Source organism: Mustela putorius, unplaced genomic scaffold (assembly GCF_011764305.1).
Source record: "Mustela putorius furo isolate JIRA1106 unplaced genomic scaffold, ASM1176430v1.1 tig00000174_pilon_pilon_pilon, whole genome shotgun sequence".
Taxonomy (NCBI): domain Eukaryota; kingdom Metazoa; phylum Chordata; class Mammalia; order Carnivora; family Mustelidae; genus Mustela; species Mustela putorius.
Window position 1 is genome coordinate 41,894,314 of NW_025421304.1, and position 25,298 is coordinate 41,919,611.

Genomic DNA, 25,298 nt, shown 5'->3' on the forward strand with positions numbered 1-25,298 from the left:
GATTTCTTTCCTCCCAACCCCAAGTTTTTTTGGGGGGGGCGCAATAATTTTGGCGACTCCACCTAGTGCTTTGCAGATGACGTTATGTTAAACCGGGACACCCCTGTAAATGCAGACTCAGATGGAAGCTGTCCTTTTGGAATTTGTTTTCCACGGTCCTCGGTGTTTCTGGGTTTTACCCTGTGCTGTGATACATTTTCTTAGAGCACCTCATAAAAGCAGAGTGAATAATATTTCTACAGGAAGCCTACAGACCGAGGAATAGTTCTCGATCAAGAGTTTGCATTTCCAGTGAAACAGTAAGAACTTGAGGTGCCTGCCCCACACTCCACGAGGAAGGCATTAAAAAAAAAAGATGGATCTGAACATACTAAAAAATAATAAAGGCTTAGTGGCGCGGAGGAACTCTCAGACCCTTCACCTGGGAGCTGAGGACTGGGAAGCTTGATTCTATTTCGTTGCAAAAAAAAAAAAAAAAAAAATCAAGTTAAAGAAAGACTCACAGCACCCATTAAAAAGAAAATTGTGTTTCAGAAGTAGAATACTGAAGGGGAACCTGCAGTATGAAACCTGGGAACCTGGTTTGCATTGGCCCTCTAACTGAATTTACCGGGAGACAGTACCACTCACACAGAACGCACACGCCTGTTTTCTTCTTTTGTTCCTTTCCAGAAAATGAATGAGATGTCTCCAACGCCCTGTCCTCACCTCCGAAGCTGAGCGCGGGCGGATTGTCTCACACCCTTTTCCTGGGAATCAAGTGAGCGACCGAGGAAGAGGGGCGGTGGGGGGGGGGCGGTGGGTAAGTACACGAGTTTCATCACTGGTCTTCCCTACCCAACCGAGGGGCAACTTGCAGAAGGATTCTGACCGGTCTTCAGCCCTTCTTATGAGTGTCCTTCCCCCTCTAGGGGAAGCGGGGAATGGGGAGCCGATTGTTGGAGGTGTTGGAGGAATACTCAGTCCACAAATTAACTAACTTCCCGGGGTAACCGGAGGAGAGGGGAGAGCTCTGAAGGGCGAAGACCTCGAGTCGCTCCAGGGCGATAACCCGACCGAATAAACTCTGGAGGTGTCTTAACCGTGAGCGGTCACTTACCCCTGCTCCCACGGAGCCCTGGTGCCCAGATCGTCTTATCAAAGGACGACGACGACAGAAAGTCGGCCAGGAGAGTCCCTAAGGGGGTTTTCCCGCGAGCGGGAGGTGGGGACTGCGCCCCGGCGTTGGCGATCCAGCAGACGACGGGACCGGGGGCAGCCTCCTCGCCCGCAGGCCGCCCTGTGCGGCGCCACCGACGCGCGTCTCCGGGCGCAGCCCCCGCGGAAAGCGGGCTTGGGTTCCTCCTCGCCGGCAGAGGAACCCCGGCTCTGCCTGGGCCGGTGGCTGGCTGCATTGTTTCCGTCTTTGGGGAGCGCGGGAGTCAGCCTGTCCAAGGGAATTTATCTCTGGGAGAAGGGAGAGGCCCTGCAAAGCTGGAGAAGGTGGTCTGCGATCATCTGCGCGGGCGGGGAGTGCGGGAAATTAGCGGAGCTATTCCCCTCTCTTTCCCCAAACCCTACAAAACTGCTCACGGCGACGCGGGCGATTTACCGAATCCACGGCGCACTGGACATTAAATTCTCAAGACACTGCTGCTTCCCTCACTCTGCCTTTCCCCTGTGGAGGCCACGGCCTGCCTGCTCCTCTCCCTCCGGCGGAGGTGAGGCACATGCATTCAGTTTCCTAAATTTGCCTCTAAAAGCTTTTGGGTTATTCTTGACGGCCCTGAATCTGGAAACTCTCTGTTGAAAATTAATATGTATATATATTTTTTTGCTTAAATGATGACAATAACCAGAAGGAGGCCCCTTCCCTACCACCTCAGCACGCCTGCTCAGAATCCCTCACACCTGGGCCCCGATAATTAGGAAATCTAATTATTCGCCTCATCACTCATTAATAAGAAAAATAGTCCCAGGGTCTTTGCTGCTTACACGGTCTTTGGGGAGATATTAGACTATGCTCACCAATTCGATTTCATATCTCAAACTAACTTTATCTGCAAAGGGGCATGGGGCTTTGGGCTTTTTTTTTTTTCCTCCGAGCCTGTGGGCCCATGAACCAAAATGTGATAATAGAATAAATTTTAAGAAGATATCACTCTTTTTTAAAAAAATCTTTTCGAGGGAAGCCTGCAGCGCAGGGGAGTCTGGTTCCGAGCCGCGGGGTCTTAGAGCCGACGGATTCCGGCGCTCCTCGCCCCGATTGGCGCCCGCTCCCCGCAGCTGGCGCGCTATTGGTCCGCAGTCCCCGGAGGGGGCGTGGCCGGAGGGAAGTAAAAACTTGCTTTCAGCAAGAAGACTTTTGAAACTTTTCCCAATCCCTAAAAGGGACTTTGCCTCTTTTTCCGGGCTCGGCAGGGCGGCCACTCTGGACCCCGGCTTGCTGACCCTCAGGGCTGCCTCCTCGCTGGGGGGCTAGGAGAGCCGCCGTCCCCCTCCCGGCGCGGACAGAGCGGCCGGCCTCGCTCCGCTGCGCGCGTGGCGGGACGGCTGCGCCCCGGCCGCCAGCTCGGGCGGCCACCCCCGGCCCCGAGAGCCAGCAGGCGGGCGAGCCGGGGCCAGCGCTGCGCTCGCCGGGCGCGCCCTCCAGGATGCCGATCCGCCCGGTCCGCTGACGACGAGCGCCGCGTCTCCGCGCGCCGGCGGGCGCCCAGGGCCGGCGCCTCCCCCATCTCGCCCCCAAGGCTTCCCGGCGCCCGGGGCTCCCCCCGCCGGCTCCCGGCCTCTCGCCCGCTCGCTCCCTCGCGCTCTCGCTCTCGCAGGCCCTTCCTCGCGGTGCGTGCGCGCAGGCGGCGGCGAGCCGTCTCGGACGCAGCATGCAGGCGCGCTACTCGGTGTCCGACCCCAACGCCCTGGGAGTGGTGCCCTACTTGAGCGAGCAAAATTACTACCGGGCGGCGGGCAGCTACGGCGGCATGGCCAGCCCCATGGGCGTCTACTCCGGCCACCCGGAGCAGTACGGCGCGGGCATGGGCCGCTCCTACGCGCCCTACCACCACCACCAGCCCGCGGCGCCCAAGGACCTCGTAAAGCCGCCCTACAGCTACATCGCGCTCATAACCATGGCGATCCAGAACGCGCCCGAGAAGAAGGTCACGCTGAACGGCATCTACCAATTCATCATGGACCGCTTCCCCTTCTACCGGGAGAACAAGCAGGGCTGGCAGAACAGCATCCGCCACAACCTCTCGCTCAACGAATGCTTCGTCAAGGTGCCCCGCGACGACAAGAAGCCCGGCAAGGGCAGCTACTGGACGCTGGACCCGGACTCCTACAACATGTTCGAGAACGGCAGCTTCCTGCGGCGGCGGCGGCGCTTCAAGAAAAAGGACGTGCCCAAGGAGAAGGAGGAGCGGGCCCACCTCAAGGAGCCGCCCCCGGCGGCGGCCAAGGGCGCCCCGGCCGGGCCCCCTCTAGCGGACGCCCCCAAGGAGGTCGAGAAGAAGGTGGTCATCAAGAGCGAGGCGGCGTCGCCGGCGCTGCCGGTCATCACCAAGGTGGAGACGCTGAGCCCCGAGAGCGCGCTGCAGGGCAGCCCGCGCAGCGCGGCCTCCACGCCCGCCGGCTCCCCCGACGGCTCGCTGCCCGAGCACCACGCCGGCGCGCCCAACGGGCTGCCGGGCTTCAGCGTGGAGAACATCATGACGCTGCGAACGTCGCCGCCCGGCGGCGAGCTGAGCCCCGCGTCCGGGCGCGCGGGCCTGGTGGTGCCGCCGCTGGCGCTGTCCTACGCCACCGCGCCGCCCGCCGCCTACGGCCAGCCGTGCGCGCAGGGCCTGGAGGCCGGAGGCGCCGGCGGCTACCAGTGCAGCATGCGCGCCATGAGCCTGTACACCGGTGCCGAGCGGCCCGCGCACATGTGCGTCCCGCCCGCGCTGGACGAGGCCCTCTCGGACCACCCGAGCGGCCCCACGTCGCCCCTGAGCGCCCTCAACCTCGCCGCCGGCCAGGAGGGCGCGCTCGCCGCCGCCGGCCACCACCACCAACATCACGGCCACCACCACCCGCAGGCGCCGCCGCCCCCGCCGGCTCCCCAGCCGGCGCCGCAGCCCGGGGCCGCTGCGGCCCAGGCGGCCTCCTGGTATCTCAACCACAGCGCGGACCTGAACCACCTCCCGGGCCACACGTTCGCGGCCCAGCAGCAGACTTTCCCCAACGTCCGGGAGATGTTCAGTTCCCACCGGCTGGGGATGGAGAACTCGACCCTCGGGGAACCGCAGGTGAGCACCAACGCGAGCTGTCAGCTGCCCTACAGATCCACGCCGTCTCTCTACCGCCACGCCGCCCCCTATTCCTATGACTGCACCAAGTACTGACCCGCCTGGCCCGCTCCGGCTTCGCCTCCCGCACCCCGACCTCTCAGGACAGTTCAGGCCGCAGAGAACCAAAACATGCCCACCAGCCTTGTCTCAGACCCGGGAGCCCAGGGAGCGCGCGCCGGCCTCAGCCCTCTGCGAAGCTGCAGGTAACTTTAATTCGCGACCCCGTTTGCGAGATCCTAAGAGGCCCCGGTAAAGGGACGCAGTCCAGCGAAATGAATATTGATTTTAAACCCCCTCCCCTACCAGGATGGTTGTGCGCGCTGCTCCAGCTGGGGTTTCAAAAATTAAGTTACGGACCAAATCCCATAGCGACCCAGTAATGACTCTCTGTAGAGGCCCCCATAGCTCTATGGGGGCCTCTATAGACTCCGTTTGTGCTGTGTGTAATTTTAAATTTCTCTAACCGTGCTGTACAAATGTGTGGATTTGTAATCAGGCTATTTTGTTGTTGTTCAGAGCCATTAATATAATATTTAAAGTTGAGTTCACTGGATGATTTTTTTCACCTTGCCCAACCATTTCTAATTGCCAAAATGAAAATTCAAGAAACCTATGTGGGGTTTTTAATCCCTGCACACTTACGAGATATCATTCTATTCCCGGTGGTAGGTCTTTTGCAAAACAAGGAAATAATTTATTTTGTTGTTGTTGGCGGATAAAGAAGTCAAGTATCTGATACTTTTTATTTACAAAGTGTGATGGCTTTGTCTAGTAGATTCTTCCCTGAGCGTTCCTAAAAGAAAAAAAAAAAAACTTTAAAAATTTAACTTCACCTGTGTTTGTCTTATGTGGTCTTAATTGTTGTACTTATCTTAAAATAAACCCGTGTTGTTTCTCTGCCCAAAGTCCGGACAATGTGTTTGTGCTCTCGCATTTAAAAAACAAACAAACAGAAAACCCCAACAAGGTGCGTTTTTTTGGAAATCCACCTGTTTTCATTATTTTTGCTACGCAGGTGGGCAAACGGATAGACGGATGTGAGGAGGATCACCGAGGAATGGGGGCACTCCCCTATTATCTCGTTAGTGACGGAAAAGACTTTCGATTAATGTAGATCCCACCCTGGCCTAGGCAGTCAAGAAACAGCCCCGGCTGGATGTGGCCGCTTCAAGGACCGGGCGCATTCGCCCGCGTTTGCTGTAAATGCTTTTTGCTAAACGCAGCAAAACACGCCAATTGTCAAAACAAACTGTGCCATTGCACCTCCACATCCAGCCGTCCCCAGCTGAGGAGGCCAGGGAGGGCGAAGATAAGCGTGTTCCATTAGCAAACCGCTGCAAACCGGGGGCAGGGAGGCCTGCTTTCCTTCCATTTCCTAAAATGCGGACTTCCTTCCCCACTGGAATGGTTTTCCAGAAAAGGATTTGACGTGGGCAGGAGAAGGGCCAGAGGGGACTGATTCTGGAGCTCGAAACGACCCTTCCCGCCAGTGGCTAGATCAGAGCTGGCTTTCGGACCTCTTCACTTCTTGATTGGATTTTTGTCAGTCCTTACCCTGTTGCAGTGAAAAATTGTAAAGCCTTCAAGAATAATTGACGGTGCTTCTGGAGTTCTAAATTTATTAACTCTCAGGACTTGAAGGAATAGGGAGATCACTTGCCCTTCCAATTTTGGTATCTTGTCTTTTAAAGTTTTTAATAACAATGAAACTGTTGTGAGACAGGGCTAGGGCAGGGGAATGCGTTTATGTGTTTCGCTGGCCCAAACGCACAACTCCCCTGCTGGTCTCTCCCTGTGAATTTTGAGGCCAGAGCTCCAAACTGGGCATGGGTTTCCCACCCGAGGAGGGGAGCTGTACTTTGAAATGGCTGCAGTTCCCTGTGAATTTAACATTTCATGCGATGATGACTTTTCCAAAAACTGATTTTCCTCCATGCAGTGGCGCTGAACATAACCTGGGTTTGTGTTGTTGTTTTAATCATGGCATGTTGTCTCTAAGTCTCGCTGAAATAGAACTGGGGGACGTGTGAGCAAAATAAATTTCCCCATATGTGCAACACAGATTTTTTTCGATCTGTGGCCCCAGAGGTGGCGGCAGGTAAGACATACAAGCAGCATTTTATTCCTTTCCGTAGTGCTCAGGTTCCGAGAGCCCCAGTGCTTGCTGCTTGACCTCCAGCAGGCGCCCAGGCCCCCTTGCTTTGGTTGAGTGAGCTGGACCAGCCAGCTTGGAAGGAGAGGGAGACCTCGTCCCCTCTCCTGGCCGCAGAAAAGGCCAGCCCTCCTTGTAGGGTACCCAGCTTGGTACTCTGGTCCCATTTTGCTCGCGTTCTCGAGATGATGTTTGCCGCTGGCTTTCTCCTTCCCCACATTTTTCCTAAGCGTCTGCCCTGTAAGCTTGCCCTCATCTCAAGATTTGGAATTCAGACGAGGTCTGAGAGTCACACGAGAAATAAAGGAGAGAGAAATGGGAAAGAATTGGGTTAGAACCGGGTTGTCCCCGAAGCCACGCTGAGATCTTTTATCTTTGGGGAGGCCTCTGAAAGAAATCCCTGTGAACCTGCGGATCACCCAAGTGAGTAGCTCCAGAAGGGTTCCCGTGGCCCATAGAGGCCATGGCTGAGTGGGTGGGGGGGTGTCCTTCCATTTCCCTAGGAGCGTGGTCTGCTGGAGGGATTGCGTTTGGGGCTTTATCCAGGCCTCTGGACGCAGCACAGGGGAGGGGTACGTAAGGCCTGGGCATGCTGGGATGCCCTGGTCCTGAAAGCTTCCTGCATCTGAGGCCCCAGGGGCCAGAGTAGGTGCCGGTAAGCTCGCTCTGCCAGAAGGCCCGCCCTGTTTGCTGGACACCGCGCTCAGAGCCCACGGGGCTCAGCATCCCCACAGTCATTCCAACCTCCGGCCCAGGAACTGAGCGGCCTCCAGGCGCCCCTTGCTCCCTTGTGGGGAGGGGGCACCCAGCAGCGTGAAACTGATCCACCGCTGCCTTGCCGGTCCCGGGGCTCCTGCGTGTCTGCTGCCTGACGCGGAAAGACCTCGCGGGGGGCACAGGCTGTCCTTGCTCCGCTTATCCGCTGGCCTCCCCTCTCAGGGCTGCTCAGTCCTCCGGAGGCCTCGGGCCTGTCAGGAAAGGGGGAAGAGAGGCCGGAAGTGGAAGGGCCAGAATGCAGGCGTCAGGCCACCAGGACGCCCCACCGCGCTGCTCTGCCTCTGCGTGAAGGTTGGGTGGCCCCGTTCCTTCCTGCCCCAGTAACATGGAGCTAGGTAGGCAGGTCTCAAAGATACTGCAGATAAAATGCAAGCAACCCCAACACCGGGCAGAGACCACTGCCCATAGAGTTAACCCTGCTGGCCCTGTGGGCCTTGGCCGTGACTCTAGCTAACCAGGGCCCTGTTTGGACAGACGTGGGCTGCTGGGAAAGCCTCCACGGCCTCTGAGAATCCCACACATCCCCAGCCCCACAGAGGCTGCTTCTTGTAAGAATCCAAGACGTGCCCCAAGCTCACAGCTTTCCTGGGGAGGGACTGTCGTGTGTGGCCCAGCCTCTCCCCCCAGGCCGGACCTGCGTCTGTAGCCAGGTGGCCTTCCCCTCACCCCACCCCACCCCCGGGGCCAATAGCCTGTCCCCACCCACACCAAATCAGTGGAGACCTGTGTCCTCTAACTGCCGGAGCATTAGCTGGGAAATGGAAGCCATGGTGATGCTGTGGGAACGAACCACTTGCCTCCCTGGTCTCAGTCTGCTCATCTCTAAAATGACCAGGTACGTGTGAGGGCGTGTGGGGCGGCCCAGTCCTTCCCTTCTCTGCACAGCGGGCTTCCCCGCCGGGCCCTCACTTACCACCACTCCCCTACCTCGCTGGCACAGTGAGAGGGAGGAGCAAATGTGTGGCCCCGGGAACTTTGGCGCTTGGCTCATAAAAGTTTTGGGGTCCATCTCCTCTTACCCCAAGACTGCCTGGGGTTGCTGTTGGGCCTGGGAGAGGCTTGTGAGCTGCATTCGACGCAGAGAGGGCAGCGTTCCCAGATCCCCCAGTGAGAACGAGCCCTGGTGCCCGCTTGCCTCGTCCGTCACTCCTCACCCCCACCCTGAATCCAAAACACGCACAGGGTGTTGGCCAAGCCTGGTGTGATTGGAATTCATTGATAGCCATAAAACCAAGGTGGGCGGAGACAGCCAACCAAGTAGAGACCCATTAATTAATGGGCAGAACCCAGTTTCTCCAGAATGTGCTGGGGTCTCGGAACCTGGGCCTCGTGCCTCAGGGCGTGGGTGCCTGCGTCGTCCCCGAGGGGACACTGCTGCCCCTCAGGGTGTGGTGGACACAGAGAGAGACCTGAGGTTCTAGACCTTCAGTGCAGCCAGGCCAGGGGGGGCTGGGGGGCTGGACTCTAGGTGAGCAGGACCCACAGGGCCGGTGCCGGCAGAAAGGGCCTGTTGGCACCACATACTCGAAATGCTTTCCCAAACCCTGGGAAGCATTCCCTGCCCGCCTCCCTTTCGCATGGCCTCGGCTCGCCAAGGCGTTGGAAATGTTTGCTTTCTGACACAGGCCTGAAGGGAAGGGGCGGGTGGTTTCAGGGAGTCTGCCGTGAGGACGGCCACTTGGCCCGCTGGATGCCACGGCCTTGATTTGCGCCAACCCTCTCCGGGCTATGGCGACTTTCCTGCTTCACGGCACACGCGGGAGGACGCGGCCCCTGTAGAGTGCGGGGCTCGAGTGTGTGGCTCTGGTGGCTCCGCCAGCGGCAGGCTGTGTGCGTGTGTGTGCGTGTGCAAAGCCGCTGTGAAGGGCTGGGGGTGAGCTGGCAGATGGGCTAGCTCCCCGGCCGCACGGGTCCCTTAAAGGAGATGGGGTTGGGGAGCACAGGGAGGGCTGCCCCCGCCTGGGGGACAGCTTTGCGCGCAGTCCGTGAGCCCACCCAGGCTGGAGGTCACGGAGGCCAGAGAGGCCCATCTGACCCCTGGCTTGGTGGCCCTGGGCCCTGGGTCTTACCTTTCCCAACGGCCCCCGTGGGGCTCCCTCTCTGCCTGCGTGTTGTTTTTACAGGCCACCCCTTCCGCACCGAGTCCTCACGTGCCAGCCCAGGGCCTCCTCCCAGGGCGACCGGGGGTTCACAGCTCTCTGGGCCCACTTCTCAACTGAGAAGTGATAGGATCATCAAATAGGCTTATTGCTGAGGATATATGAACCCAACCATGTCAGGACAGTCCTTGGGTAGTGCCCAGGCCGCAGGGAAGACTCCCCGTGAGCTGTCGGGATTCACCCCGACACCAGGAGAGCCCTGATTCTTTGTTCCCCGGCCAGTGTCTGTCAGGCTGCTGCCTGCTATGCCTGAACCGCCCCTGTTTTAGACCCTTTAAATCACTGCTGGGAACAAGATGAGCTCTAAGGAAATCAGTAATTTGGAAAATCCTGCCCTGCTCTCTGGGCTTCGGCAGAGCGGCTGAGTGTCACATCCGTGGCTCTCTTGGTCCAAGAGAAGCAGCAGGAGACCGTGCTCCAGACAGTGCTCCAGAAACACTTCTCGGAGCCTCTGCCGGCACCTGAGGACGTCAGAACTCAGAGAATCCACCTTCGCAGGAAACCCTGTAGGTTCCAACACCTCATTCAGCTCCTTACGGCCTCCACTGTCTGGGGTGTTTGCTCTGCCCGTTCCAAATCTCATCTGTAAAATGGGCGAATCCATCACCCCTGTCTCTCATTGATGCTGTGAGGGCCCTTGGCACGCACACACAGTAATCCTATTATCATGGGATCATTCTCTTGTCTTTGCAACCTTTCTTCGGGTTAACTTCCTGGCCTTGGTGTCCTGGTCTGCAGAATGGGAATGACGAAGGCTCCTGCTTCTTAGAGCCGAGAGGAGGAGTGACTTAATCCAAGAGATGTTTTAGGAGGGCACCAGCGCATAGTAGCAATCAAGACATCTTAGTCATTCCTACAGTCCTTGTCATCACCATCTCCAGCGTCACTTTAGGGTGTCAGTAAGGTGACCTGGCTGAGGAGGTCCTGGATCTTCCCACCCTCTCCTCACACCTACTGCAAGCATGGGCGATCGTTCATTCGTGTGTGTGTGTGTGTGTGTGTGTGTACACCTTGTCGACTGTCTTTGCTCCGAGACGAGTGAGCCAATATTCGGGAGATGACACAGATCACCCTTCACTCGAGTATCTGCTTTTCAGGTGACTGGAGGAGCAGGGGAAGGGGAGATGCCTTGGGGCGAGGGGGGTGGGAAAACCTCCCGGTTCTCCCCTACCCTCAGCCTTTTTTTCTGAGGCCCCTTTGGTCCTGCCTGGTGCCTGGCCTCTGCCCCGTGTGCCCATGGAGCAGGCTTTCTCCCTAGGGGCTGCGACCTGTACCCCCTGCCCTCATCCCACACAGACCCCAGAGTGGGAACTCCCAAGGTCCTTCCGGGAACATGGGGGCAGGTTGGAAATCTCAGGGCTTTGCTGCAGGCTGGGAGATGCAGTGGCACTGACTTCAGAGATGAATGCGTGTGGGGGGACCTGAAGACCCCGAGCCTAGGGAGAACTTTCAGTGTCCCCATCTGGCTCTCTGGGATACTCAGGCAGCCTGGCCCTCTCCCAGGCTCTTCTGCACCCCCGACCATCCCCCGCCCCAGCTGGCCTCAGACAGGGCCTCAACACACAGAGCTTCCGCACGAGGGCGCATCCGCACTCGGTCGCCAGAGGCTTGTGCCATGCGCTCCCCGGAAACATGCCCCGCGCGGGGCTCCTTCCCACCGCGGGCTCCTCCTAGGCTCCAGTTACTAACTCCCGGCCTGGGACCCCAGGCTTCGACCCCGCGAGGGAGCCGGGTTATAGCGCCACGCACATCTCCTGCTGGGAGGAACCTCCCGGAGACGCCGCAAATCTGCAAACGCGTGGGGCTGGACGCGCCTCTCCAGATCGCCACCCGAAGTGGGTTTTTTCCCTCCTTTCTCGCTTGCCTCTCCGCGCCCCGCCCACCAGCCGCGCGGTCCCGCCCGCGTCCCGCCCCCGGCCAGACTGGGCGGCGTTTAGGATTGCACGGATTCAAGCTCCCGGCTTTGCCTTGGAGTTTAGAAGTAGCGCTTCGGGCGGCGCGCCTTTCGGGAGAGGCAGGGATGTGCGTCTGGACGTCGGGTGCGGGGCAAGCGCCCGGGAGGGCTCCGGGTGCGGAGGGGTTGGTGCCCTCCTCTGGGTCTGTTGGAGCGAGAGCTGAGGCTGGACATCAAGCTAGACCCAAACTGGAGCTTGCCGGCGGGGGTGGGGGGCGCGCTGGTCTGGAGAGGTTGGGGGACTCCGGGGACGATGGAGCCGCGGGTTGCAGACACTCCGGCCCTGAGGTGTTTTCCCCCCAGGGTTGAAGGGTGAGATCCAGAGAGGACACTGCCCCGCCCCCTCCTGGCTAGAGGGCCTCGGTCCATACCTAGGCCGGAGCCAGGTTGGCCTAAGTTAGAAGTGCAGCTCCCCGGAGGGAGGCCCGGAGGTGTCCCAGCGCCTAGCATGGAGCTCCCTCAAACTTCGCCTGCTCCCAAACTGACTTTTCGACTCTGATTTTGACTTCCTTTAGCGTGTGTCAAACTTACCCACTTCCCTGCTATCTGGAACCCCCAAACGTCCGAGTTACTTTATGGAGTCCGCATTGTGGAGTGGGGTTCTTCCGGCTTTCCCTTGTGCGGGGGAGACCTGGCCTTCTGCAAGCAGAAGTCGCCTGTGACACAGGCCGCGGCCGACATGCCTGTCCCTTGCCCCGTAGTGCCTCTCGCTCCTTTCCCTGCAGAGTAGGGCCACCCGTGGGCCATTCCTACGCCCGCCTGTGGCCCTCACCCCTCCCTCCCTCTTCTCCGGCATCCCCACAGGGTTTACTCAATGAAATGCTAATTCAGTTATCCCAGGTGGTTTTTTCTTTTAAAAAATCATCAGCAGAGATCATAAACAGGAACCCGTGGCACTGATGCCCCCACCCCCATCCCTACCCCCACCCCCACCCCAGCAACCCCGTGGAGCAGAAGACGTCGCCTTCTGAATCGGCATCCTTCAGGGCTTTGGATTCAAAATCTAACTTGGCTGAATGTAAAATGAGACAGGGGTGGGGGAGCTTACACCCCAGGGTGAGTGGGGGGGCGGGTGCAGAGCAAGCGGGCTTCCCAAATGCTTAATGTAATCACGGGCCAGCTGCGTGCACTTGTAAAGTTGTTATAACCCCCCTCCTTGTTATAAACAGGAAAGCGCAGAATATAAAGCAAGAAACCCGCATTCACCAATACCAGCTCTCCCCAGACCGCTGCCAAATTCCCCTTTTATGGTGTTACTTTCTTGCAACCTCAGCCCCATCAGAAAGACTGTAGCTTCTCCCCCCTGACCTCTCCAAATGGGTCTATTTTAGAACTACCCTCAACCAAGCCATGGACCAGGTACCCCTGCCCCTCTCCATCTCCCTCCCCAGCACCCTGGGCCTTGGCTTCGGGGAAGCTGGGCTCCTGGAGGTCTCTTCTGGGTCCCCAGCGAGCCCTGGAGGTAGAGGCTGGCCCCCTCCGGAATTCCAGCCCCCTCCCCAGTGCCTCCAGCTCCTATAGGGCATCCGATGGTTTCTCCAAACCTGCATCCTCTTCTCCTGAGACGCCCAGACTCCCAGACCTCTTAGATAGACACGCCATGCCCCCCCATATCTAAAAGTTTCCAAAGACCCCCAAGGAGGCATTTTATGAGACCTCGGCATCCCCACATCTATGAAGCCTGAGAGAAGAAAAGACCTTTTGTGGGAGGCTCGGGATAACTGCGCTCCCCCAGGCCAGCCGCAAAACTCACCCCTGCGCCCCCCGCCCATCCCCACCTCTCCTTCCTGGCCCGGCAGACCCTGCTCCCAGCGGCCGCGGTCCACATCCTGCCTCACTGACTGTGTGTGCTTACAGCGTCAAGGGGTGGACGTGATATTTCAAACATCAGATCAGTGCGTTTATATATTGGGTGCCCGGAAATTTTTCCAAATAAACACAGCTTGATTCAACTTGGGTGGGCGGACTTATCAACAGACTAATTCTATAAACAAATGAAGGAAGAGCCCCGAAACCGATTGGCTGGTATCAAAAAGACACGTGGAGGAAAAAGCTTGGAGTTTTTCAGCAATGAAATTTTAATTAATGTGGGTGGGCCGAGCACACAACGACTGTTTATCATAGACAATTTATTTTCCAGCGCTAAGTCAACATATAATAGCAAACTTACAACAATTATTTAACATTTTTAAAGCCATGAAGGGACAGAGCACGGAGCGGTTGGGGAGAGCTCCGGAGCCGGAGGCAGACGCAACGCGGGCTCCCCGGGAGGGCCCGCACGGCTTGGGGCGCCGTCCCTAAGCCGCTGGATCGCCTGCGTCGCGGGGAGTGCAGCGCCGGCTGGGGCTCGCCATGAGCCACCTCTTCGGTCCCCGGCTGCCCGCTCTGGCCGCCTCACCCATGCTCTATCTGTACGGCCCCGACAGCCCCGGGCTGCCTCTGGCCTTCGCCCCCGCGGCTGCTCTGGCTGCCTCGGGCCGGGCGGAGCCGCCCCAGAAGCCGCCCTACAGCTACATCGCGCTCATAGCCATGGCGATCCAGGACGCCCCGGAGCAGAGGGTCACACTGAACGGCATCTACCAGTTCATCATGGACCGCTTTCCTTTCTACCACGACAACCGGCAGGGCTGGCAGAACAGCATCCGCCACAACCTCTCGCTCAACGACTGCTTCGTCAAGGTGCCCCGCGAGAAGGGGCGGCCAGGCAAGGGCAGCTACTGGACGCTGGACCCTCGCTGCCTGGACATGTTCGAGAACGGCAACTACCGGCGCCGGAAGAGGAAGCCCAAGCCAGGCCCCGGGGCCCCGGAGGCCAAGCGGGCCCGCGCCGAGACGCAGGAGCGCGGCTCAGAGACGCAGCCCCGGGCGGGCAGCGGGCCAGGGCGCCGAGGCCCCGCGACCCCCAGCCAGGAGGGAGCGCCCGTGCACCCCTCGCCCCTGCGCGACGGCTCCTCTCCGCCCGAGCCCCTCCACCGGCCTGGGCCCGCGTCCCTGGAGGAGGATGGGGGCGACGCTGTCCAGGGCGCAGCGGCCTTGGCCTTAGGCCAGCCATCTCGCACGGCAGATGGCCCAGCGTCCCCCCCACACCCTGCTTCCCACGGCTCTCCGAAGAGCTCCGACAAGTCCAAGAGCTTCAGCATAGACAGCATCCTGGCTGGACGGCGGGGTCAGAAGCCGGCTGGAGGGGGCGAGCTCTTGGGGGGCGCCAAGCCGGGGGCCGGCAGCTGTTTGGGTGCCTCACTCGTGGCCCCCTCCTCAAGCCTCCGTCCGCCTTTCAACGCTTCCCTGATGCTCGACCCCCACGTCCAGGGCGGCTTTTACCAGCTCGGGATCCCTTTCCTGTCCTATTTCCCTCTGCAGCTTCCCGACACTGCGCTTCCCTTCCAGTAAGGCCGGCGGTGGCACCGGGTCCTTCCCCCACCCTGGGCTGGGCTTGTGAGTCACCCGGGGTCCCATCGCAGGGGAAAGAAGCCACTTATAATTTTTTTTTTAAATGATCTTTTCTTCAGCAACGTGTGGATCCTGGGAAGTGTTATCAACTTTTGCACGCAGGTGGGCACCGTGGCCTGCCTCCTCTGAGGTGAGGCAGACTTTCCCAGAACCCGGAGCACCTTCAGAGATTTAAAAGACTGTGCCTGGCTAGAACTTGGGCTTCTCAGACCCCGTACTGCCAGAGCAGGAGAATTCCTTGACCTTAGGTCAGTCTGAGGCTGTGGTCTTCTGCTACCCAGCACAGGTCCTTCATGCCCAGAGCAGAAGGGCCCAGACAACAGGGAGCAGGACAGTGGGGTGCTTTCAGACAGAGTCACAGTCTGACGGTGGCCAGCTCCGTTGTCGCTGCGGCTCAGGCCTTGGCTTTGAATCCATGGGGTGGTGGGTGTTCACAGCTGGGTTTGTCCTTGAAGTCTTGTTGTGGGGACACTGGCAGTGACCCGTGTGTTTCAGGTTCTTTGGGAGATCTAGGGCCTGGTGAGGATTTACAACCAATGTCCAGGTGCAACCTAAGAAACCACAGTTTTATTTTAAATACAGAATTTCTCTCTTTTTTTCTTTCTAGACAGTAAAAGGAATATGCTATATTCTTTGGCTAGATGCTTGACTATAGTACAACTGCCCTGTGAAAATGTCTGTATTAACTGCTAGTAAGAAAGCGCACGCTATGAAGAAATTTTGTTGCATTATGACACGATGCAGTCAGCACCCATGATCTCCTGGACACGCTGCCGACATTAGCAGGCGTCCTATCTTGTTGTTTTTGTTCTTAAGGGATCAAAAGATAGCAGAGGACACCGGAAGTGTGTGAGGGGGAGGGAAGGTGTCTTGGACATAGAAGATTTTCCATCTCAGTTTTTTTTTTTTCCCCCAAGACCTAGGTTTGACTTTTCCTACAAGTTCCAGAATCGTATAGGAAAGGACCACTTTTCATCCTAAAAGTTGGATGAAACAAACACAAAAGGCAGATACTGGCCAAGATGGGTCATGCTGGGCAGAGAAAGGGAGACTTCTGATATCTACTGGGGGGTGTCTTTGGACCTCGAATAGGAGGCTCGGTAGGAGGATGCTTCCGGACATTCCCGGCTGAGGGCATTCCAGCCAGCACCCAGATCTTCCCTCCAAGCCCTTTCCCAGGGGTGGGCCCAGAGCCAACAGCTGATAAACACCTTATGGAGGTGTCTGGAAATCTAGGGGGTGGGGAGCAAGAAGGCTGGGGGCACGGGAGGGGGGTGTCCTGCAACAAAGATCTGGGTAAGAAGATGCAGATTTTTACAACCCAGTTCAGCTTGGCACTTTGGGGAAGTGCATCTGACCTCTTGGTTCACTCCCTCTTTGGGTTGCCTTGTGGGGGAAACGGACTTTCCTGAACCTCCAGGTGACTTTAGTTTTATCTGACCTGGGAAAGGCCCAGTAAGTCACGAGTTCTGGAGGTAGGCTGCGACAGATTTTCAAAATAACTTTGGAAATAATTTCCAGGACTTGTATAAAGATGAACACAAACTTAACAGCAAGAGAGCCTATATCGCTTAATATCCTCGACAGGACATTTCAGACACGTGTAATGATGTAATGATTAGGAAGCACAGAGTTGACTTTCTGAGAATTTCTTCTTAAAGGCAGTTGCCACTGACCCATACGTTTCCCTGAGCATAGGCTGCCCAGGCTGGTGGGGACGTTTTGGTGAGCTGCACAGTGTCCTTGATTTTGAGAACTTTGATGAGATCCCACTGTAGAGACCCAGGCTCACTGTGATTAACCTACAATGTGGCAGAAGGGCTGTCCTGGACATTTTGTTATCCCAAAGTCTCAGCCTCTGTGAATAAAGTTGTTTTTTCATTAACCTCTCGGTGACTGGTTCAGTGGACTACCGGGGGGAATAAGCAAACAGTGTAATAGGAGAGACGGGCCGGGGATTACACATGGGAGCCCCGTCAGCGTCTCAGGGGCTCTGGCTTCACACACGGACTGTGTAGAGCAGCAGCAGAGAAGCCCGGGGTCGGTGGGTGCTGCTGGAATATTGTGGAAACGCCATGGTGTTGGTTATGTTTTTAATTTTTCTTTTTTTTGGCGTTTGATTTGCTATCTCACGCGTTTTGTTAATTTAAGGTGGCTGTTTTCTGGAGAAGCCAATAATCCAGCACTGCCATTTTAAAAAAAGATTGCGCGTTAGAGTTACAATTCCAAGAAGTATAATATAAACATCATTTTTATGGCTTGGAAAAAAAAGAGGCAGGAGCATGTGTCTGCTGTGTAAGAGTGTTTATACACACATGAGGAGGCATTCTGGTCCCTAATCCCCAAGTTCATCTGGTTTGGGAAGGCTGAGGGGAACGGGCTACAGGAGAGTGACAGGATGTGTGGAATTGGTACAATCCCGTGCAGATTCCTTCCTACGGAAGAGAGGGAGGACCTGTCGGTCTTAGTGGTCCACGCGGCTGAGCCAGTACTCCGGATTTAACCACAGGCCCCCGGATGCAGGTCAGTAAGACAGAAAATGGTTTCTTCTCTTAGTTAGAGCAAAGCCCCCTCCATATTTAGGGTGAACCAGAAGCAACCTGTCCGTTCTGCTCTCAGGCGATCTAAAGGGAGCCCCTCCCTGTGCTCCCTTCTGAACAAAGGGAACAGATTCTGTCTTTCTGAGAAAGGTCTGAGGTCCGAGCTCAGTGCACACACACACGGCCACGCGCCGATCGTCGTGGGGATGGAGTGTGAGTGCCGCGTACAGTGGTGGACACAGAGGGCTGGGCGTGGATGTGCATGCTTGGACACGTGCCCGTGTGCATATGTGTGGGCTCTGTACACAGGAACGCGCAGAAGGTCATGTTTGTTTGCACAGGAGTGGGACAGAGGGCGCAGATCAAACGCTGAATCCTTTTAGATTAATCCAAGCATTGCTGCTTTCGGAAAGATTTTCTTTCTTTCTTTTTTTTTTTTTTTTTAAATATTTTATTTATTTATTTGTAAGAGAGAGAGAGAGTGAGAGCGAGCACAGGCAGACAGAGTGGAAGGCAGAGGCAGAGGGAGAAGCAGGTTCCCCGCGGAGCAAGGAGCCCGATGTGGGACTCGATCCCAGGACGCCAGGATCATGACCTGAGCCGAAGGCAGCTGCTTAACCCACTGAGCCACCCAGGCGTCCCAAGATTTTCTTTCTTGACGCAATTCCAGCCAGGGAAGCTTTGGGTTTTGCGCTTTTCTAATGAAACTAACGAAGATTTCATTAAAGAGTCTTGGAAAGCACCTCAGCGTTTAGGCCTTTGCTTCTATGATTTGCGCAAGGATAAGAGAACTCTGCAAAGGCCTTTTGCTTTGGTGCTGGGCGTTCGTGGGCTCTCGTAGCAAGCTAATGGTCCTGCTGGGTCTCAAATGCCTCCGAAAGTTTTCCAGAACCTGAGCAGGATGGGATTCGCCATTTCAGATCTAATGGCATCTGTCTGTGAGGCAGGCCACGTGTGGTCTCTACCGTCTCAGGAGGAGGGGCTGGGATGTATCCACGTGCGGGTTAAAGCACTGGCCAGCCACGAGGTTACTGTTGCTGCTGAAAGCTACTGTTAGCGTCTCAGACGCAGGTGATATTTCCAGGGGCGGAGGCGCCGGAGAGGGAGCCTCAGCTCTGTGCACTTCCCATCTTCACGGTGTCTGGAGACATCTTGCTTGCAGGAAGCGGAGGTTACTCCATAAAGTAAACAAAACAAAACAAAACAAAAAATAGGCACAATAATAAGCAAAGTTCATTGTTTAAAAATAAAGAGGATGAGTTCATTGGAAAGGTAAAATTCTTTGGATCCACATTTCCAGCAGTTTTATAAAACATGTCTGAACAGCTAAACGACAAGTTCTCTACTACAGTTGTCCTCATCCAGGTTCCGCACTCAGGAACGCCAGACTCGGGGTTCTCTAGGGCCGGGCAGACACCATGCATGTGTGCAGCATTTTCATGGGGAGCACTAGGACGGGGTGGAGACTGGGCCGAGCTGAGGGGCTTGCCTCTTCCAGTGGTATCCAAATGCCAGTCCCACCGGGCAGACTGTGTGAGGGGCACACAGGCCTGACGTGTGCTCGAGCCCAGGGTCTCTGGCACGGTGGGCAGATGAGAGCCTGTGCAAGATTCAGTTCTGGCCCTGGAAGGGGGCCCTCAGGAAAGGGGGTGACTAACTAGAGCACATGTCCTTGGTCCTGGGGTGGGGACGCTATGCGGTCAACTCTGTTGCTTTTATTTACCCTGGCAGTGAGGGGGGAGAGCAAAAGGGGGGGTGGGGCAAAGGTTTGGTCTTAACCTTTTTCCATTAGGCATTAGAATCAGGGTTCCAGCAGGAAACACAAACCCCGTTACATGAGCCAATGGAGAAGACCAGAGTGGAGGGACTGCTTACGGTGGGGGGTGGGGGGTGGGGGGTGGGGGGCAGGCCGGGGGAAGGGCAGCTCCATGGCGAGTATGGGTGAGTGTGGCTGCAGCACCAGTGTGGGCGCTGGAGGGAGCCGAGGAGGAATGCCCCAGCCCCTCTCCTGTCCTGCCTTCCAGCTTCCCGCGGATGCCTCTGATTGGCTGAGCCCACTGGACGCCCAGGAGCCCAGGAGATGCAGTACATGGGGGTCAGCCTGCAAGGCCAGGAGGGACTGACAATGTTCAGGGTGGTGGCAGGGCGGACAGACTGTGCCCAGCACAGCAGATGGGGAGGGGGTGTCCTTCCTTCAGGCCGGTCGGTGACACCTGTCCTGACCACACTGGTGGTCCAAGAGCCAGGACTAGGATGTCTTGGACGATACTGGCAGCCACGGCCGGCCTTCCAGGAGATCGGACTCTCCTACCCGCCAGGCTTCCAGGAGAGGTGACTCTAGAGCTATCGGAGACCCTTATAAAGGGGCAGGGCCTGGGTCTGGACTTAGATCCCTGGGGGCCCCATCCCTGGGCACATAGTCTCTGCCTTCACAGAGTTCTGAGCCTGGGTTGCCGGGATCTGCGAGTGACGCCACGCAGAAATCTTTCAGTTCACTGAGAATCTGATACAAAATCCGCTTTTACTACATGCGTCCTGCACATGGCCGGAGCGCCGTCCGCAGGCCGTGTGGACCTCACGCTGGTGAGGGCAGCCTCCAGCCGGAGCGCAGAGGAAGTGGGACATGTGCGAGGTGTCTGGGCCCCAGGACGGCATCCAGGTCAAGTGCTCTGGGGAGGGTGGAGGGACACTCTGGGGTCCAGGGGACCATGTCACCTTGGACACCACGAAGTGGAAAGCGCAACTCCTGTCCTCACAGGGCGCGATGTAAGATGCAGAAACACGGGGCGCCTGGGTGGCTTAGTGGGTTGAGCCGCTGCCTTCGGCTCGGGTCATGATCTCAGGGTCCTGGGATCGAGCCCCACATCGGGCTCTCTGCTCAGCAGGGAGCCTGCTTCCTCCTCTCTCTCTCTGCCTGCCTCTCTGCCTGCTTGTGATCTCTCTCTGTCAAATAAATAAATAAAATCTTAAAAAAGAAAAAAAAAAAGATGCAGAAACGCCACGCCTCTCGGCATGCCGGCATCGCTGCTTTCCTAGGTGGCGGTCACTGTGATACTGTGTAGCTTTCCAGGTGCTTCTAGACACACCTACTGGGGGAAGAATTCCTCTCATTACTGTCTCGCTGACTTGTTACCTTTCTGTAGGTTGAGTTTGGGTGGGGGTGGGGAGGGGTGGGTTAACCTGGTGGAGAGGGTGTCCTCGGTGCCCACCAGGCAGGAGCTAATTACCCAGCCTTGCCGTTTTGTGCTGTGTGACATCCGCAAGGTGACCTAACACTTCTGTGCCTTCACCCGCTCATCTCTACAAACGGGGACGGCATCCGCGGCCTCACAGATCCGTCCGGAGGAGCAAAATCAGATGATGGGTGTAAGTTCACGAAACAACGCCCGCCCCGGTCCGCGCCTCACAACGGCAATCCCCACCATGCCTGTGTACAGACAGGGCCACTCATCTAAACACTTGGGTTTTGTGGGCCCATCTGTGCCCTCCTAGTTACGCAACGAGATCACGACCCGTCAACCCTGCTCCCATTGTGTGACTCTGGAGGTAACAGAAGGCTTCGGGGCTGACTTCTTCAGGAGGCTGGGGGGCAAGTCCCTCTCTTCCCTGCCCTGCCACGTCTCTTGAGATGGTGCAACCGTTTGAACATGAAACCAAAAGCAAAATAAGCAGCGATTCATGGCAGGGGATCCTTGGAAGCCACAGGGGAGCGGATTCCGCAGGCCGGAGAGAGCAAGGTCCCTCGGCGTTTCCTCACGCGGGGGCTCAGAGGGGCTTCCCAGGGTCGCTGTGCGGCCACTGTGGACCCAGGGGCCCCGGGAATGGACGCGAGCCTTCATTTCTGTCCCCGGCACCAGGGCGGCTGCCGGGGAGAACGGGACCGGCCCAAGGAGCAGGGTTCCTTAAACCTTTGTGCTCCACAGCCCGCCTTGTAAAGTGCAGGGGACGTTTCTTTAAATGCTGTGGCTAAATATAGCAAGGGCTTGGTCAGCGAGAACATTTTTAGAAAGCACATTACAAATCAGGAATGTTTTGAAGAAATAAATAAACTTTCCCACATTTTTGGACTTTGAGTCGGCTCTGTGGGCTCCATCTTGGGAGCCTGATGGTGGTGGGGGGGTCGTGGTGAATAATTCGCGGTGGGGCTCTGGCTGGTGCCCGAGTCCCTGGCAGGGACTTCTCTTTCCCGCCACTGGGAGTGCGTGGGAGACGCTGCCGGGTTAAGGGCACCCAGCGTCTGAGGAAGGGCCTCCTGGTGACCTAGGAAGTGAGGATTCAAGGGAAATCAGTCTACCTCCAGCATGTTTCACAGCTTGTCTTGTCTCGTTCTGGGTGTTTGCTGGACTTCCAGGCCAGAGGAGCAGGATCCTGAGGACAGTGATGTCCGTTCTCTCTGTTGAAGGGGGGCCAGCAGCTCTGGCCCCTTCCATGGCCGGGGTCCGGTCCCCAGGGACCCCCATCGATGTGGTGGGACCGGATGGCGTGTCCCTGGAGGCTGCCTGACCAGGCCAGTCTGCTCAGCAGCTGGAATCAAGAGCCACACGGTGAGGGGCCATGGCCGTCTGGGGGATCAGTGGGACTCAAAGGACCAGCCCAGCCTTTCTTCTTACCTGTCTGTACTCTGTTTCCATGTGATGGCATCTCTCCATGACCTTGACTGTCCTTTTACAGTTCGGGTCATGGCACCCTGCACTAAAGGCACCGTGGCAGCTTACGTGTTCATGACAGAAGCGTGGAAAGGATGGGAAACAGGGCAAACCCGCAACCACTGACCACCTGTAAAATCCTGCCTCCAGGAGGTTGGAGAAGGCGACATTTGGAGGGTGTCCTGGTGGGTCCCTCTGGATGGGCACAGGCACAGGCACAGGCACACCCACACACACGTGTACGAACTGCCTTTTACTTCATCGCTGCCATCAGTCGTCATCACCCGGTCACCGAGGTGCTGCCCTGTGTTCTCAGTGCAGGGACACGCTCAGTGCTGGGGACAGAGACCTCTGTAAGGCCCCGTCCCTGACGGCTGACCGTCCCACAAGAGGGAGATGAGCATGATTCAGATGTCCTTCCTTCCTTACTGAGACTTTTCCTTTTGAAATAGTTACGGATTCACAGGAAGGAAACAAAGAAATGTCCGGGGAGGTGAGATGCTTGTTTTATACCAGGATTCTGAAGTCATTTTGCAATCTGATTTTCACATCTGGCACCAAGGATTGGGGACTGAGGCCCCCACCAAATGATGGCTGGCTGACGGGTCTGCTCAGCGAACTTGCTGTCCCCTCCCTCCTCATCAAGGAGAGGCCACACCGGCTTCTGTGTCCGAGCCGCGCCAGACCCCAGGCTCCCCTCTCATGTGCCCTCCTATTCTCCAGCTGTTACGGAAGTGCCCACCGGTGAGCAGTAGGACCTCTGTTGTCTGCTGGGCTCGGTGGGTCTCTACCGGGACTGCCCCCTGGGGTCACCAGGGGGCTTTACAAAATACAGGCGGTGGGGTCACAACCCCTGACGGTGTGCCAGAAACCTCTCCAGATGGTCCCAGTGTGCAGCGGAGTTCAAGAACCAGTGGGTTCAGAATCGGTAAGGGGAGGTCTGAGGTCAAGTGCCCAGATTATTCAGAAAAGCCACTTGGCACGAAGAAACAGGAAAGTAGGCTTGGGGCTGCATGAAACGGAGCAGCTGCTGGCGTTCCCGAGGCCCCATCGCTCCCGCGTGCCCGCCCGGGAGAGGGTGTCGGCACGTCGTCCTCACCACCCGGCATCTCCCTGGATCATTTCAACAGCCCCGTGAGCTTGCCCTGAGCCTTCCCACTGGGCGGATGAGAGATCCGAGGCTGGTGGAAGGGGAAGCGGACCAGGAGCGCTCGTCGGGGAGAGCCCGAGTCTGAAATGGGGACCAGCCTTCCCGCCGCGCCCGCCCACCTGCACACCGGCCCGATGCGGCCACACGCAGCAGCGTTCAGGCTCAGGGTCGGGGAAGCCCCGCGTCTAGGGCTGTGCAGAGAGCGGCGCGATGTTTTATTTTTCTTGCCGTCGGCAATGGGGTTCGTGCCAGGCGGTCCCTGCGATCTGCGCCACTGGTCGCTCTTCAGCTAACCCACGGCGAGTGCCTGAAAACACCGGGCCTCGCACACTCCGTAGGGGCATAAAGGCGGACCAGGCCCTTGTCTTGTCCTCGAGGGTTTTGTGTGCAGGTGGGGAGAGCTGGGAAAGCCGAGGGACACGCGGAGGCAGCCCCAAGCAGCAGGGTTGTCTGACCAACGCATCGACAGCCCCAGGGCTCGCCGATCCCCACGAGAACCCCACAACCAAACCAGCTGATGGCGAAAGTCACGCTTCTCCTGTCCTCTCCTCTCGGACCTTCAAGTTCGTGGGTCTCTTGACCTCCCAGACCGGTGAGCGGAGAGAGAGCAATTTCACAATGCTTAGCAGCCACCCTAAAAACAAAAAAAACGAAACTAAAAAGCGAACAGGTGTGGTTGGTTAGCCGTGTGTTTTATCGAACCCCACTGGTCTGAAACCCGACCACTGGGCCACTGACCACCCGAACGCACTGGGGTGCTTTGCAGTTTTTATGTGGCTCCAAGTCTCGGAAACCGAGCATGTGTCGGGGGCCTGGGGGGCATCTCCGTGGAGACACGGTCACGCTGCCGGCGCTCCGGGGCGGTGCGTGTCCGGGGGTCGCCGGCGGGCAGGGGTGGCTCCCGATTCTCTTTGCTCATCCTCCTCACCCCTCCCTGGAAGTCCGCGGTCCCGTGGGGTCCTCGTTCCCACCGAAGTCGGGTCACGAGAGCTGCGGGGGTCTCCCTGCACGCTGCGCAGGCGACACCCGGCGGGGGCTGTACCAATTTTGTTGTGCTCCCTTTCCCTGCAAGCGCTAGCCCCCGGCCTGCTGCACACTCGGCATCCAAAACACGTCACGGGGTTGCATCTTCCTTGATGCCTGACTGTCCCGCTCGAGCGAATGTCCTTCAGCTTATGGTGAGCAAGTGCTTGGCACGTAATGGCCAGTATTTGTCAGAGGGACAGACAGATTTCGGAAGCCCTGGGGCCCCTCTGATGTCTTCTTCCATCCGGGGGTTACTCTGACCCCCTTATGCCTTCAGCCCGGGAACCAGCTTAGCTGACAGCTTAGCTGACAGCTGACCATGGACAGAATTAACTGGGCACTGGGGGCCTCGCCTGGCATTACCCCTTGGGAGTGAGCTACCCTCAGGGGTACACATTGCTTACTCTCGAGGGTCTGGGGGTGCGGGCAGAGGTGGCCCACAGCTGCCCGCACGGGTGGGCACGTTGGCCGCTCACCATGGCCACATGCCACCTTCTCCCACCGAGCCTTTAAACTAAACACGCCGACTTCTTTCGGCCCAAGCCCACCATTTCCCCAAAGGTTCCGAGTTCAGGCAAATCCCCAGTTTAGCTGGCGGGAGCCCCACCAAAGAGCAAGGAGGAGGTGTGAGCTCCCTGAGGCACAAAATGATACAGAGCAGGGTCACAGCGGGCTCCCCGCTCCCAGTTGGCCGGGAGGGGGGCAGCCGGCAGCGCATGAGAAAAATGCTAGCCGGAAGGAACAGCTCTTCTCACTCTGGACGCGCCCCTGCGGGCGAGGACCTCCCGGAAGAATCAGAGGGAGTGCGGTCTTTGAGCACCGTGGAAGAGACCCAGGGTTCCGTGTTTAATCTCCACAGTGTCCAGAGGGGCAGGGAGCCCATTCAAACTTCAGACGCGACCTCTGATTTATAGGTTTTCGAGGGAGTTGTGTCTCGTCCCCTCTGGTGAGATGGATGCTCCCGGGGACGCTGGGATTGTGGGGATGGCGGTGGGTTAGGAACGAGAAGGCGGGGGCAGCAGCTGAGGACTGTGAGAAGCCGGAGAGGTCCTTGGAGCTGCATTAAGAATGGGCGGTTGTCTTCCCCAGCAACAGAAATTCTCCACGGGCCCCATAACTCATGCCGCAGAGCAGAGCTTG

At 57.6% G+C, this 25,298-nt stretch overlaps 2 protein-coding genes across 2 annotated transcripts; both read left to right on the forward strand.

Moving 5' to 3' along the window:
- Window positions 1–2,363: 2,363 nt before the first annotated feature.
- FOXC2 (forkhead box C2) lies at window positions 2,364–5,204 on the forward strand. The gene has a single exon (XM_045076388.1). The coding sequence runs from the start codon at window positions 2,859–2,861 to the stop codon at window positions 4,356–4,358; it is 1,500 nt and encodes a 499-aa protein (XP_044932323.1). The 5' UTR covers window positions 2,364–2,858; the 3' UTR covers window positions 4,359–5,204.
- Window positions 5,205–13,374: 8,170 nt separating this feature from the next.
- On the forward strand, window positions 13,375–16,681 carry FOXL1 (forkhead box L1). Its single transcript, XM_004753856.3, has one exon. It carries the CDS (start codon window positions 13,699–13,701, stop codon window positions 14,734–14,736), a length of 1,038 nt encoding a protein of 345 aa, XP_004753913.1. The 5' UTR covers window positions 13,375–13,698; the 3' UTR covers window positions 14,737–16,681.
- Window positions 16,682–25,298: the final 8,617 nt, after the last annotated feature.